Source organism: Strongylocentrotus purpuratus, unplaced genomic scaffold (genome assembly GCF_000002235.5).
Source record: "Strongylocentrotus purpuratus isolate Spur 01 unplaced genomic scaffold, Spur_5.0 spur5_scaffold_1, whole genome shotgun sequence".
NCBI classification, from domain to species: Eukaryota; Metazoa; Echinodermata; class Echinoidea; order Camarodonta; family Strongylocentrotidae; genus Strongylocentrotus; species Strongylocentrotus purpuratus.
Window position 1 is genome coordinate 39,125,144 of NW_022145594.1, and position 12,540 is coordinate 39,137,683.

Genomic DNA, 12,540 nt, shown 5'->3' on the forward strand with positions numbered 1-12,540 from the left:
ACATTATCATACGAAGCTTATATTAATTATAAATAAAGAGGAATATTACAACACATTAGAAAACAAATGTGTTTTCAGAGTATGGCAATTCTGAAGTACAGGGGGTAATGATTTTTAGTTTGTGGGGGCAATAACGGGAAAAGCCCTATCACCTATCTGTTTACTGGTTCGAGGGATAGTTAGTGTTTCACTACATGCTGATCATGTATTATACTGTATACATGGATGTGAGCGAATGGAGTAGATCACCTAGGTATACTGTGGCCTAATTATTGAGACACTTTTAAGTGAAAGTGAAGGTTTAAAGTATGATACGATTATAAACACGAGGCCATTGACGATCAGTGATGAGAGGGGAGACATAGACAAATGTTTGGTTAACAATGGATGAGCCGTGCTGCTTTCCTTTGGGGGGGGTCGAAGGGAGATAAGATCTTTAAAATACGCGAAATACGATGGAAAGTCTTCAATATATATTTAAGATAGGATTAAGTCTGAAAATAGACTTAGGAATGTTTTTATTTTGCATTGTGGTGAATGTTTCTCTTTATTTGATAAAGATGATGACTTTCTTGTGTTTAAGTTGTTTCGGTATCTTAAACAAAAATGAAGACTTTGACACGAGGCGTTCCATAAATTAACTGTAAACACAAACTTTAAATTGTTATGGTGGATTGCCCGATCCTTATTTTATCATGTGGAAGTTACACAAATATTTGAAAACAAGGCAAATTTTCACTTTCAAATACAAAATATTTAACCGCAATTACAAGAAAAAGAGAGAAACAAATTAGGCTTTAATTTCGGCACCGATATATTGTTTAAGATTTTTGTTAATATATAAACTCCTTTTACGTCTTTTTTTTCTTTTCATATATATATATATATATATATATATATAGGCAGGCAGCAGCAGAATATAATGACATATTAAAGTCTTTGATTATATTCATGAATATACTTATTTGTAGAACTCTCTATTTCACGATACATTACAAAATCATGATAGAAATGTTAGATACAAGTATAATATACATACTGTTGATACTTGACTATATATTACATACATCAAACTACAACCTGATCTACACTATCAGAATGTGACGTAAGATACAAGTTTTTAGAAGTGAGGTAACTTTTATAGGCGAGCTTTAAACCCCGTCTGAATGGGAGGGGGATGTCTGTCTTCTCAATAATGCAGCATCACCTGGCAACATTCAATATCCTTCTGTAAATGAACTTAAGGAATGGCTTTATTTTGTAGCGTGGTGAGTTGTTTGTCTTTATTTAATAAACACGATGACTTTCTTGTGGTTAAGTTGTTAAGGTACTTTAGACATGTGCACTAAATGAAGACTTTGACACATGGCGTTCCATAAATTAATTTCAAACACAACTGAACTTCAAAATGTTAAAATCAAACACTAAATAACAAGTATTAATTGTGGTGTATTACCAGATCCTTTTGTTCGTATATCATGTTGAAGTTAAACAAATATTTGAAAACAAGGCAAATTCTCACTTAAAAATCCAATATATTTTAGCACAATTAAAAAAAAAAGAGATAAACAAAATAAGCTTACATGAAAACAAGGCTTAAGTTTGAGCACCAACAGATTTTTTAAGATTTCTAAATATAGGAACCCCTTTACGCTCTATTCCATCTATATATCTATCTATATATAATACATTCTTTGTTTTTATTCATGTATACTTATTTGTAGAACTATTTATTTTACAGTACGATACATAATCATAATAGAAATGTTAGATACAAGTATAAACAAAGTCTTATATACATATGTCTTACATGTAAGTATAAGTCTCTTTTAAAATAAAGATCCTTGTGTCATTATGAATATAACACAATACCAATGGAAGGCAGCTAATTAATAACAACATATAACATTTACTCTTAAATATAATGCAGATGCCTTTTTACCGCGTGTAGTATATAGAACAATATTATATCTCTCTCTCTCTCTTTCTTTCTCTTTCAGTTCCGTAGTTAAATGATAGTATGGCCTCTCGAAGTCGCTATTGCTTGCATGTTCTGAGTACATGTATTTTACCAAATATGGGTTCTTTTCCCCAATTGCCCATTTTAAGAGTGTCTTGAAAACAAACTTTGGAACTTTCATCTCTCATGTTCCACTCACTCTCATTGTGACTCTATTATTCTATGTAGTTGAAGAATTGTGAAGTCACATAGCCTGATACATGTATCTCGACATCTCCGTTGGGTCCATGTACTGACTGTTGTCAATGGGGTTTCCCCAATGATCCAGTTCAGCAGTGGCTGGAAGAGGAGTTTCGGAACTTTCATCTCTCCTATGCTCGTCCGATTCGTCTGGTGTGTTGCCTGCCAAACAAAATGGGAATATGTCACTACAACGCAGCAATTTTGAAGACAGGTTGAACCCCGCATGTAGATATGCACTTACGCTACCATGTAACATAATGGTGAATCAATCATGTAAATAACATACAAGCGATAGTATAGATTCCTACCTCCACAACCCCTCCCCTCCCACACCCCCCCCCCCCCCCCCCCACCCCTTTCTCTCTCTCTCCTCAGAAGTGCAAGAATTAATACGTTGCAGAACAAGGTCAATAGTGCAATATTAGAGCAGCAATACATTTTACAACATAAGATTCATTCACCCCATGATGTTCCTTCGAAGAATGAACATTTAAACGAAAATGTATTTGCATAATTCATAACATCATATTGCACGAACCGTACACATGCGGTTAGTAGGCCTATATCAGAACTGTATTGGATATAAGTCGTAAAAAGGGTTACCTTGCTCATTCGTGTCAACGTCTTCAGTGGTGTTCTCTGTTGATTCTGCAGCTACATCTCCGCTCTCCTCTAGCTTCACATCTTAAGTAAGATCGATGTATAAGGATGAAAAGAAGAAGGTTAGTACAAAGAAATTTGCCTATCGTATTACAATGCAGGGGCCTCGCTTATAAAAGGAGGAAAGCTGCACCAGCAGAAGTCCTGCCCTTTCTCTTTAATCGTACTTTGTGGACAAATCCATACTTGTCAGCAAATATTTCCTTTTGGAGCCTTTCTGCTTACTTGTCAGTAAATGTAGAAAAACTTTGCCGTATTTGATAATGTCCAATGCTGCTCAGAGCCCTGTTGAATAAAACTGGACATCAATAACAATATTCAATATCTGTTATAAGCTACCGAAATCGTTACATTTGCTTGGCCGAGAAATGTTGTTATAGAAATTTAGCATTTGTTACTGATAACAAGTTTTAATGAAACAGGGCCCAACTTTTATCTTTTTCGGAAATTCACATCCTTAGATTTTGTTTAAAGGCCAACACGAAACTCTGACAAAAATTTATGTTCGTTAATCATAAACTATTTTAAATAGTTGAAGTGCTATAAAAATTTTAAAAACGAAGGTGAATAAATATAAACATCGAGGGCTAATACTAAATACCGACAAAGTTAATTTTGTTTCAAGAGTTAATTCAAATGTCGAAAGTGAAGTGTGAAAATTGTTAAGGTAAATCATTCCAACATGAAATGACAATGACAAATGCGTAGAAAACTTAAATGGAAAACAATAAAAGTGTAAAGATGGACAATAAAAAACAACGATAATTGTTAATGAGGTGTGTATATAATGCTGTATGTAAAGTAGATATAATACCTTCCCTGGGAACGACAAACCAATCTGGAAAAAAGGGGATGAAAAAAGACAAATTATAGAGTAAGAATGTTTTTATTCCGATAGAAGAGTAGAATAATTCATACATGGGATAAATATTAGCGGTCGCACTGATGATAATCCGCGGTATACCAGTGATCTATCCCCCAACGGTCTAATATCACATGTTTGATATAGTCATGCAAGGTTCTCACATTGTGTATCTTATTTATTTTGTTTAGGTAATTGTGAGAAAAAGCATAAATATATTGTCCCATGAGTCTCCTTTAATAAGACAATTTAATAACCAAAAACATAACACATTTGACCTTCGCCATGTTTGTAGGACGAAGTAACCTCCCTGTAAGTTATTCAAATATCACTGAGGATTATCAACACGATCGCCATTATGTTCGAAATATCAACTCAAGGGCAATTTTAACACCCGATTCTATGTCCCACAGAAATCAGGTTCGAATTAAGTTATACCTCAATGGCATGTTCGAACATTTCATAAGGTGATGCACGAGGCTATTGGAATCGCCTACTTATGATAATTTTTTGGAAGTACTTGCGATCGTCTTGTTTCAAAATTTTATTTAGGAAATAAAGCTTTATTTGTCTTACAATTTGGAGTTCGCTGTGCTAGTTTGTCTTCTTTTTTGAAAAATTATGATTAAAGGCTCGTTTAGATATGACGTGGTATAAACCGTGGCGGTTCTTTTCACCATAACGTATAGTGTTATATGCTTAACAATCATGTGGTTATAACACAGAGCTGAGTGAATACGCGCAAGTCCTTTGTTGCGCGCAGCTGCCAATCATTTTAACCGTAAAATACGCGCGGCGGCTTTTCTTGCGACGGTTGATCGCTCCATACCTGAAAAGGCCTTTACAGATATAATTACTGGTACTCGCACAATATACACGAATGTGATTGTTATTTTAGGGAGCTCTTCGTGTTTGGGTGGAAATGCACTCTCAGAAAAAATTGAATCAACTCTCAAAAGAGAGATTCAAACCACAACTTTTTGCTTAGCTTCTAAAATGGATGCTATCCATTCCCTTACGCCAAGCCTGTTTGTATATTTACCTTCATCAATACTAAGTTGTTCTCCATCGGTACTATTTTTATTGATGTTTGCTTCTTCCTCCGAAGCTCCGTCGTTTTCTTTTCCACGCTTTGCATCTATAAAAACATGAAAAATGTACGAATTACGTGAGCTGCATGGCATTTTGTAAAGCTTCTATCGTACTGATTTCTCTCTGATTTCTCATTTGGGAGCACGGTATAACTGTTATTTTCATTTGAGCTATGATAACGCCTTTATCTAGAGGTAAGCAACGACAAAATCCTCGTTTGCATGATATATTGGTAAAGCGTATTATCCTTTTTTTTTCTATTTGTACATGATTGAAGATCTGTCTTCACGCTTATGTAAAACGGTTTTATGTAACCTTGTTCCTTAGTCCTAGCATTTTCTTCTCTGGATATTTCAGCATCCACGTCCTTGGTATCCGTAGCTCCTTTCCCTGAGGATTTTATTTCCTCACTATTTTGACTTGCCCCATGCTTTGCACCTATTAAGATAGTATACAAATACGATATATAATATTAGTGATAGTGGATTAATCTTGGTTAGCGAACTTAGCGATCATATCTTTCAGACTTGACACTCCTGGCGCTCCACAGTAATACAGTGGCTTAGCATGGCTCCCATCACAGCGCTCTAGCATTTCAAGGAATTCATTTCTGCCAGGTACAATTTACATCACCTCGGTCGAGGGTGGCAAATGTTGATTGATGTGTTGCGAAAGGGCATTAGGGCCGCCGCCGAACTCGAACCACGATCCGTGTGATCCAGAGTCCGATGACATATCCACTCGACGACGACACCTCTACATTTATGGGAGCTGCATGGCATTTTCTTTCATTTCCTATGTTGGAAGACGGTATGGATGGTTTGGGTATACTTTATTCACGATAACTGTTATTTTCATTTGAGCGATGATAACGTCTTTATGTAGGGGTGAGCAATAAAACAAAGAAAACCTTGATATGTTATTAATTTAAATCATCTTTTTCAATTCGTATATGAATCAAGATATGTCTTCACGCTTATATCAAACGGTTTTATGTTACCTTGTTCCTTAGTACTAGGATTATCTTCTCTGGATTTCTCAGCATCCACGTTCTTAGTGTCCGTAGCTTCTTTCCCCGAGGATTTCTTGTCCTCACTATTCTGACTTGGCCCTTGATGAATTAATGCACAAAATTGATAAAATCAAATATACTTAGCCTAAACATAAATGGGAAACCATGTGAACTATTTTAATGCACTTAACAATCGATTCGGAAGTACTGATGAAATGCTACATTTATGTAGGTATGTTGTTTATATCATGTGAAAGCTGACTAAATTCTAAGACGATATTGTGATTGTGACTTGTTCTTTTATGACAAAATATCAGCTAACAGTAATGAGAATGTATAGTCATTGAACCCAAAAATGTACATCTCACCGGTGGTTGTTTTAACGACTAGGTCCTAGTTTGGCCTTGAGGAACTCCAAAAATCGCTACACCGTCGAATGATACACAATTTCATATTCCAAGATTTTCGGCAAGTGACAATGAAAATAAGAAAGCATGTTCTGCATTTTGACTGGGAATTCGAAATGCTAGTATTGTTTCAGTCTTAGAGATTCTTTAAGTGATTAGAAAATGTAAATAATTTCATTTATATCTTATTTTACTAATTAAAAAGATATATATTTAAAACATCCCTTTACCTTCCACACTAGTGTCGGCTTCAGTTTGTGCTGCTGGCTCTAAATCTTTCTTCGCCACTTTACCATTTCTTGTGCCTGTAACAAAGGGAAACAAACTATAATATGGAATATCTGTACACAATGCCCATTCATACGTATTGTTAATTGTGAACACAGGGACGTTAAATTGAGGTTTAACTCTTTCCGTGCTGTAGGTGGCAAATCCTGCCCCGGAATTTTCCTTTACTACGTGGGCAGGTATAATCAAATCTTTCTTCCTGAAATTTAAACAGCTTCATTTGCTTTTGTAAGCGTAGTCTCATGTAGTCTCATGTACACATGTACATGTACACATTCTCAGCTCTATTCAGCATTGACACAAAATGTCAGAACTGACTAATTGACTTTGAAAACATTTCTTCACAAATTAAGTATCTGGGAGAGGTTGAAGAGTAATATTTTTCAAAAAACTATTGGTTCACATAATTAAAGATACTATGTCCCTTTTGCAGCCAAAATCAAATTATGTAGAACTTTGCAGGAATCATGAACATGTCATGTATGTCTTATCTGTGAAATTTAAACGTTAGCAGTGTCCTAATATTCAAATTATGCAAGGAAACCCGTCGTCGCTGTTTTCACGAAGTGACGGTAGTGAAAAAAAATTGCATTCACTTTGCGTTACGATTTTCCTCACTACCGTCACTTCGTGAAAACAAGGACGGTTTACTTGCTAGACTTCACTGATTGAATCTTTGCGCAGCATAAAACGTACGACCATTCAGTACAATGGTCTGAAAATCAGACCATTACTTACTGGCTCTATAGCTCCTAAGTCGATTTGACAACCAATAATCGTTTTTTCCCACATTTACAAAACTATAGAATATAAAGAAAAAACATGAGATTTCAAATAAAATGTTGCCCCACGATTCCGAAGCAGCTACTGTTTAACCTTTTTTTTATTTATTCCGAAGCAGCCACTGTTTAAAGAAATAAAAAAATATAGATGAAAATTTATATTGGGAATAGTTTATATTTGTAGATTTTAGAGCGAAGCTGGTGAATTAAAACATAAAACCTATGAAGCCGCGTAAAGATTCACGTCATATACCTAATACACTCTAACATAATAACGTAGTGTGCGGTACATACTTATTTGCATTTAATCATTCGATTGATTAAGCCTTAAGCACCATGTATGGTGGATATGTGCGCCATATAATAACCAATACTATTATTATTATTATTATTAAGCTAAGCAGAAACAAAATATTACTTAGTATAACAACTATAAACATGACGGTTTTTAACATGTCCTTGAATAATTTCATGATCTATTTGTATGCCGTAATCTATAACATATTTATGAAGTGGGAGCTAATACTAGTAGGCAATATTGTGTACTGTGTATACCATCGTTATATTTTAATAGCAAAGACTGGGAACTAGTATGGTTCATTGAGGAACTCCAGAAAAATTCGCAATGCCAGTACTTGAAAAAATTCACTTGTATCTTAAAGGTGCTATGTCCCTTTTGCAGGCCCAAAAAATGAAAAGGTTAAATTCCAACGGCATTTGAAAGTAAATACTAATTTAGAACTTCCCTAAAAAAATGGGTGCTTGAAAATATCTCTAAGTGGGAAAATAACGCTTACTACTTGTCGAATCGACTTAAGAGCTATAGAGCCAGTAAGTAATAGTCTGATTTTACGACCATTATACCGAATGGTCGTACGTTTTATGCTGGGCAAAGATTCAATCAGTTTAATTTTGGCCATTACAAGAAGTTGGTTATTGATGTAGACAAAATAATGCTCATGTACCCTTTACAGCTCATGTTATATATCATTACCAGAGAAGAAAAGGCCAGTTAATCACTCAATAGTGTCTGAGAGTGAAGTCTAGCAAGTAAACTGGTTTCCTTACATAACTTGAATATTAGGACACTGCTAACGTTTAAATTTCACAGATAGGACATCACATGACATATTCATAATTTCTGTCAAAGTTCTACAGAATTTGATGTTGCCTGCAAAAGGGACATAGTATCTTTAAGGAAGAGTGGATGGGATCAAAGAAGATCGAGCTGGGTGGTTGGAGCGGGGTGGTGGGTGGAGAGGAAATATGGGGCTGTGCTAGTGTTTGTTGTTTAGTTTTGTTTGTTTGTTCGTGTTTCCGCCAACAGTTAGAATGCCTTGTCTCTCTTACCGTCATTACTGGTGTTGTCTACGGGAGTGCCACCATTTGGGGCTTTTTCCATACCCTCTTTTTCCTCTTTATCCTCTTTCTCACCTATATGACGAACAACAAACAACAAATCAAAAAATTATTAGATCTACAAATATAAATTGATACAAAAATAACATGGGCAAGTAGAAAGTTACCCATTTAAAGTATTACTGCGTGCATGATAATTATATGAAATAACCATTTGACAAAAGGACGAAATATATAAATATATCTATATGTGTGTGCGTGCGCGCGTGCGTGTGCGTGGGTGTGTGTGTGTGTGTGTGTGGGTGTGTGTGTGTGTGTTCATGTGATTGCGTCTATCTCTTTGTCGTATTACGTTGTCAAGTTAAGGAACCCTTAAAGTGAATTTACTAGGTCAAAATATAAAGATTTAACAAGGGGGCATTACATGATAATTATGTGGCAGTATAGTAGTGGCGAAATTTCCAATTTCAGTTAAATAAAATAAATTCCCTTTTAAGACACATCTCAGGCATTTCTCTCACGGGCGGAAAGATATTCAATGTATCTCGATAATGTTAATTAAAGATTAAAACAGAGTTCGATACCGTGCTCGTTAACGGGGGTGCCTTCTTTATGCGGCGCTTCAGTGGCCGCCGTCCCAGTTCCAGTTCCATCTTTTTTCTGTCCAGTGTTTTTGTCTTCTTTCCATGCACCTATTAGAATGATTGGAATGATAATAAATGTGAAAAATAGCTATGTAAGCAACATTGAAGCATAGACCTATAAAGCAAAAGTTCAATGAGTGAACTTTACCAGAAGCTACAGACAAAACCAAATTAATTAATGAAACACTTAGTTGCGCTAAAAACAAAAAGTACCATAACAAAAACAAAACCACAGAATGTAAATACAAAACATAAGGTACATAGAATCAACAAGTATGTATGTGGCATTATATTACAAGGGAAAGAACAAACCCTAACCCTAACCCGTTTCCAAGGATCTTTGTTAAAGTGGCAAGACATTAATTGGGAGGATGCTTTTCCATGTATTCGATGCAGCCTCTGTTAAAAAAATCATGGAAGATGAGATTTTAGATTTGGGGATAATTAGTTTATCTTTGTAGATTTCTGAGCGAAGCTGGTGTATTAATTAATCAAACCTAAGCCGCATAATTACAAAAACTTTGAATTTCTTTTCTCTACATCTCACCAATACTGCCCATAAGAATAAGAGGCCCTGGAAAGATTAAGACGGCAGATTTGTAGGAGATAGGCAAAATATCATTCATGTTACAAATTTAATGATTTTATAACTGAAAAACTGTCTTTCAAATTTAACATTACCTGCCATAATCTCATGCGCAAAGGCATAGAATCCTGCACCAAGAAGTTCGTTGCTCAATTCTTTAGGACTCTTCGAAAACAAATTGATTAACTTCTTCTCAGCCACCCAGGCGGTTATAACATCTTGGCATTTTTGTCCATTCTTCACCTTTTGGTTCAGGATTTTACTCAGTGTAAGCATTTCTGTCTCCGGAATGGTAGCCGCTAGCCTTTCTGACACTGGGTTGTCTATCACTCTTTTTCTATACATTCCTGACAACGGAGGACAAAAAAAAATCATATACAAATGTTTCCATCTTGAGAATACAGGGTGGCTATGCTCTTCCATGGTTAAATGTGCCTTCATTAACTTAAATTTTCATAATTCTATCCCACTTAGTCTATATTTGTTTCATCAGTATTTAAAATGATTTTAATAATTCGTTGGGAAATTCTGACATTTTATTTCCCAAGGCATTTTTACCGGTGAAAGTTCTTCATGAAGGCGTAAAGATACCTGAAATTATGTCCAGCGCATGTTGCTTTTCGCCCAAGCTTCAAAAAGGCATATAAAATATTGTACATTATGCTAATATATGGTAAGATGCCCCTCACCCATAAGCTTCAATAACGCATAATCACATACCTGAGATGATGTCTAGTGAGAGTTGCTCCTCCTCCATCCTGAACAAAGCATCGGCCAATACAAAGCGATGGTTGAAGGTTGAAGAACGAACAGTGTCTCTCCATCTAAGAAGTACAGACTGATGAAGTGTATCATCCTTTCCTTGGTTGACTGGATCCGTGGAATGGACGTCATCAGAAACACCCAGTTGTTTCGCCAGTTTGGCCTTGTCAACTCGATTCTCAACTGCTATCACGTCTCCAAAGCTGATTTCAAATCCTGTAACAAATACGAATACCCGTTTGTAAAAGAAAATTGACTATGATTTTAATTTACCCAACATGTTCTTGTCAGGAAAATAATTGCCGGATTATCTTATCGAATTGCAAAAGTTCAGTTTTAAAACCCATTCGATTCATCAAACGCCCATGCCTTGAATAATATTATGTAGCATGGGACCCCTATATAACAATACATATGAATGTCATCGTGTTCAAAAACAGCATTTGCTAATGACGTGCCGAGACTGGCAATCAAATTATGATACATTTTTTAGAACAATCAAGTGTACCAACTCTAGAAGTGAGACCATTGTGACACAAACTCATGATGTTCTATAACTATAAGATTCTCACCAATGTAGTAAATGATAGTCAAAGAATTTCACCAGCAAATAGAATGTGTAGAAATGACCAAAGATTTTTGTCCCTTTTGCAAAAACCGATTATTACAAAAGCTCATTTTATGTAAGAACTGCCAACGATTTAAACATGCTAACATGCAATGTAATAAATAGCCGATCTCTCTGAGCTTTTAAAGCCTCACTTAAGATCCATCTGCATACATAGGGATATATTAATATATATATAATTGATTATATAATGTTCCTCTTCTTTAAATTCTTCTTTACATTTGTGTCTTTATAAAGTTGTAAACATTGTAAAAAAAAAAAAAGGTTTATCGCTCACCAAAAACGATCGCCCTTGCCTCTTTAGAATAACCTGCCTGTTTCAGGTGCCTGGCCATTTTCAATCGGTCATCAGTGTTCACCTCCTGCATGAACTTGACAGTGCCTTGCCTCAGATTGTGAGGTCCAAGGTTGCGTCTGTAATGGGTAAGCACTTGATCGCTTATGTTGAGAGCTTTGGCAAACGGGTGAACGTCGGCCATGATGAGGCGAAAGGCTAAATCGATCAGCTCTACATTGAAGATATCGTCTGATTTTTTGGCGGCAAGAAGGCAGACTAGAAAAGATAATATAAAACAAGTAATTTGCATTGTATCACTTGAAAAATAATGTGTTTGCAAATCATACTTCCCAAATAAATGACCCCTTGCTAATACAAATTTATTTCATTCAGATTAACGTGTCTAAGAAGTGATATAGACAAGTGTTTACCTGAACATTGTCCTTTCGAAGGATCGACATTGCGCTCACTTTTTTATTTATATTTCAGCATTTCTCGCTCTAAAATGTATAGGGTGAAGAATCATATTAGGGTTAATTCCAATAAACTATTAAAAGGATAATTTTCTGAGGTCACATGGGCGGGATGCCGTTCTATGTATTATTTTATTAACATCGAAAGTTCATAAGTAGTTCTGAAAAGGGACTGTACCCTCACTTTGTAATTTCAATTAACTTGTTTTATAATATATCAAACATTATTAGGGAGAATGGCATTGGCCATTAAAAAGACCCTTTCGGAGGTCATCAGGTTCGACAGGGCAACATCGACATATTACGATAAAATACCTTACCGTAGTGTGAATATTTATCAGGAAAAAGCTGTCGTAGAATTTCTCTTGGGGTTTTTTTGGAGAACAATGCGTCTTTATGAAATTGTTCATGTTCGGAGTCTAACTTTGGTTTCAGCACATTGATTATTTTGGTTTCGAAAAGTAGTTCTTTTCCTCCTGGAGACTGTTGTTCCGGATATCTGTCA

General features: G+C 35.6%; 1 protein-coding gene across 1 annotated transcript; it reads right to left on the bottom strand.

The window, feature by feature from the left end:
• Positions 1 to 880: 880 nt before the first annotated feature.
• LOC100892013 lies at positions 881 to 12,478 on the bottom strand. The gene is made up of 13 exons (XM_030978782.1): positions 12,356 to 12,478; positions 11,563 to 11,838; positions 10,616 to 10,873; positions 9,991 to 10,242; positions 9,250 to 9,357; positions 8,657 to 8,740; positions 6,467 to 6,541; positions 5,818 to 5,928; positions 5,133 to 5,255; positions 4,768 to 4,863; positions 3,678 to 3,701; positions 2,807 to 2,887; positions 881 to 2,362 (listed from the first exon to the last, which is right to left on the bottom strand). Exons 2-13 carry the CDS (start codon positions 11,762 to 11,764, stop codon positions 2,205 to 2,207), a joined length of 1,572 nt encoding a protein of 523 aa, XP_030834642.1. The 5' UTR covers positions 11,765 to 11,838; positions 12,356 to 12,478; the 3' UTR covers positions 881 to 2,204.
• Between the last annotated feature and the right edge of the window lie 62 nt (positions 12,479 to 12,540).

Excerpts from the sequence above, each read along its gene's own strand:
- LOC100892013 (XM_030978782.1), bottom strand. The coding sequence starts at position 11,764 with ATGGCCGACGTTCACCCGTTTGCCAAAGCTCTCAACATAAGCGATCAA. Across the intron at positions 9,358-9,990 it reads TGCGCATGAGATTATGGCAG|GTGCATGGAAAGAAGACAAA; the intron begins GTAATGTTAAAT and ends TCATTCTAATAG. Across the intron at positions 5,929-6,466 it reads AGCCGACACTAGTGTGGAAG|GGCCAAGTCAGAATAGTGAG; the intron begins GTAAAGGGATGT and ends TAATTCATCAAG.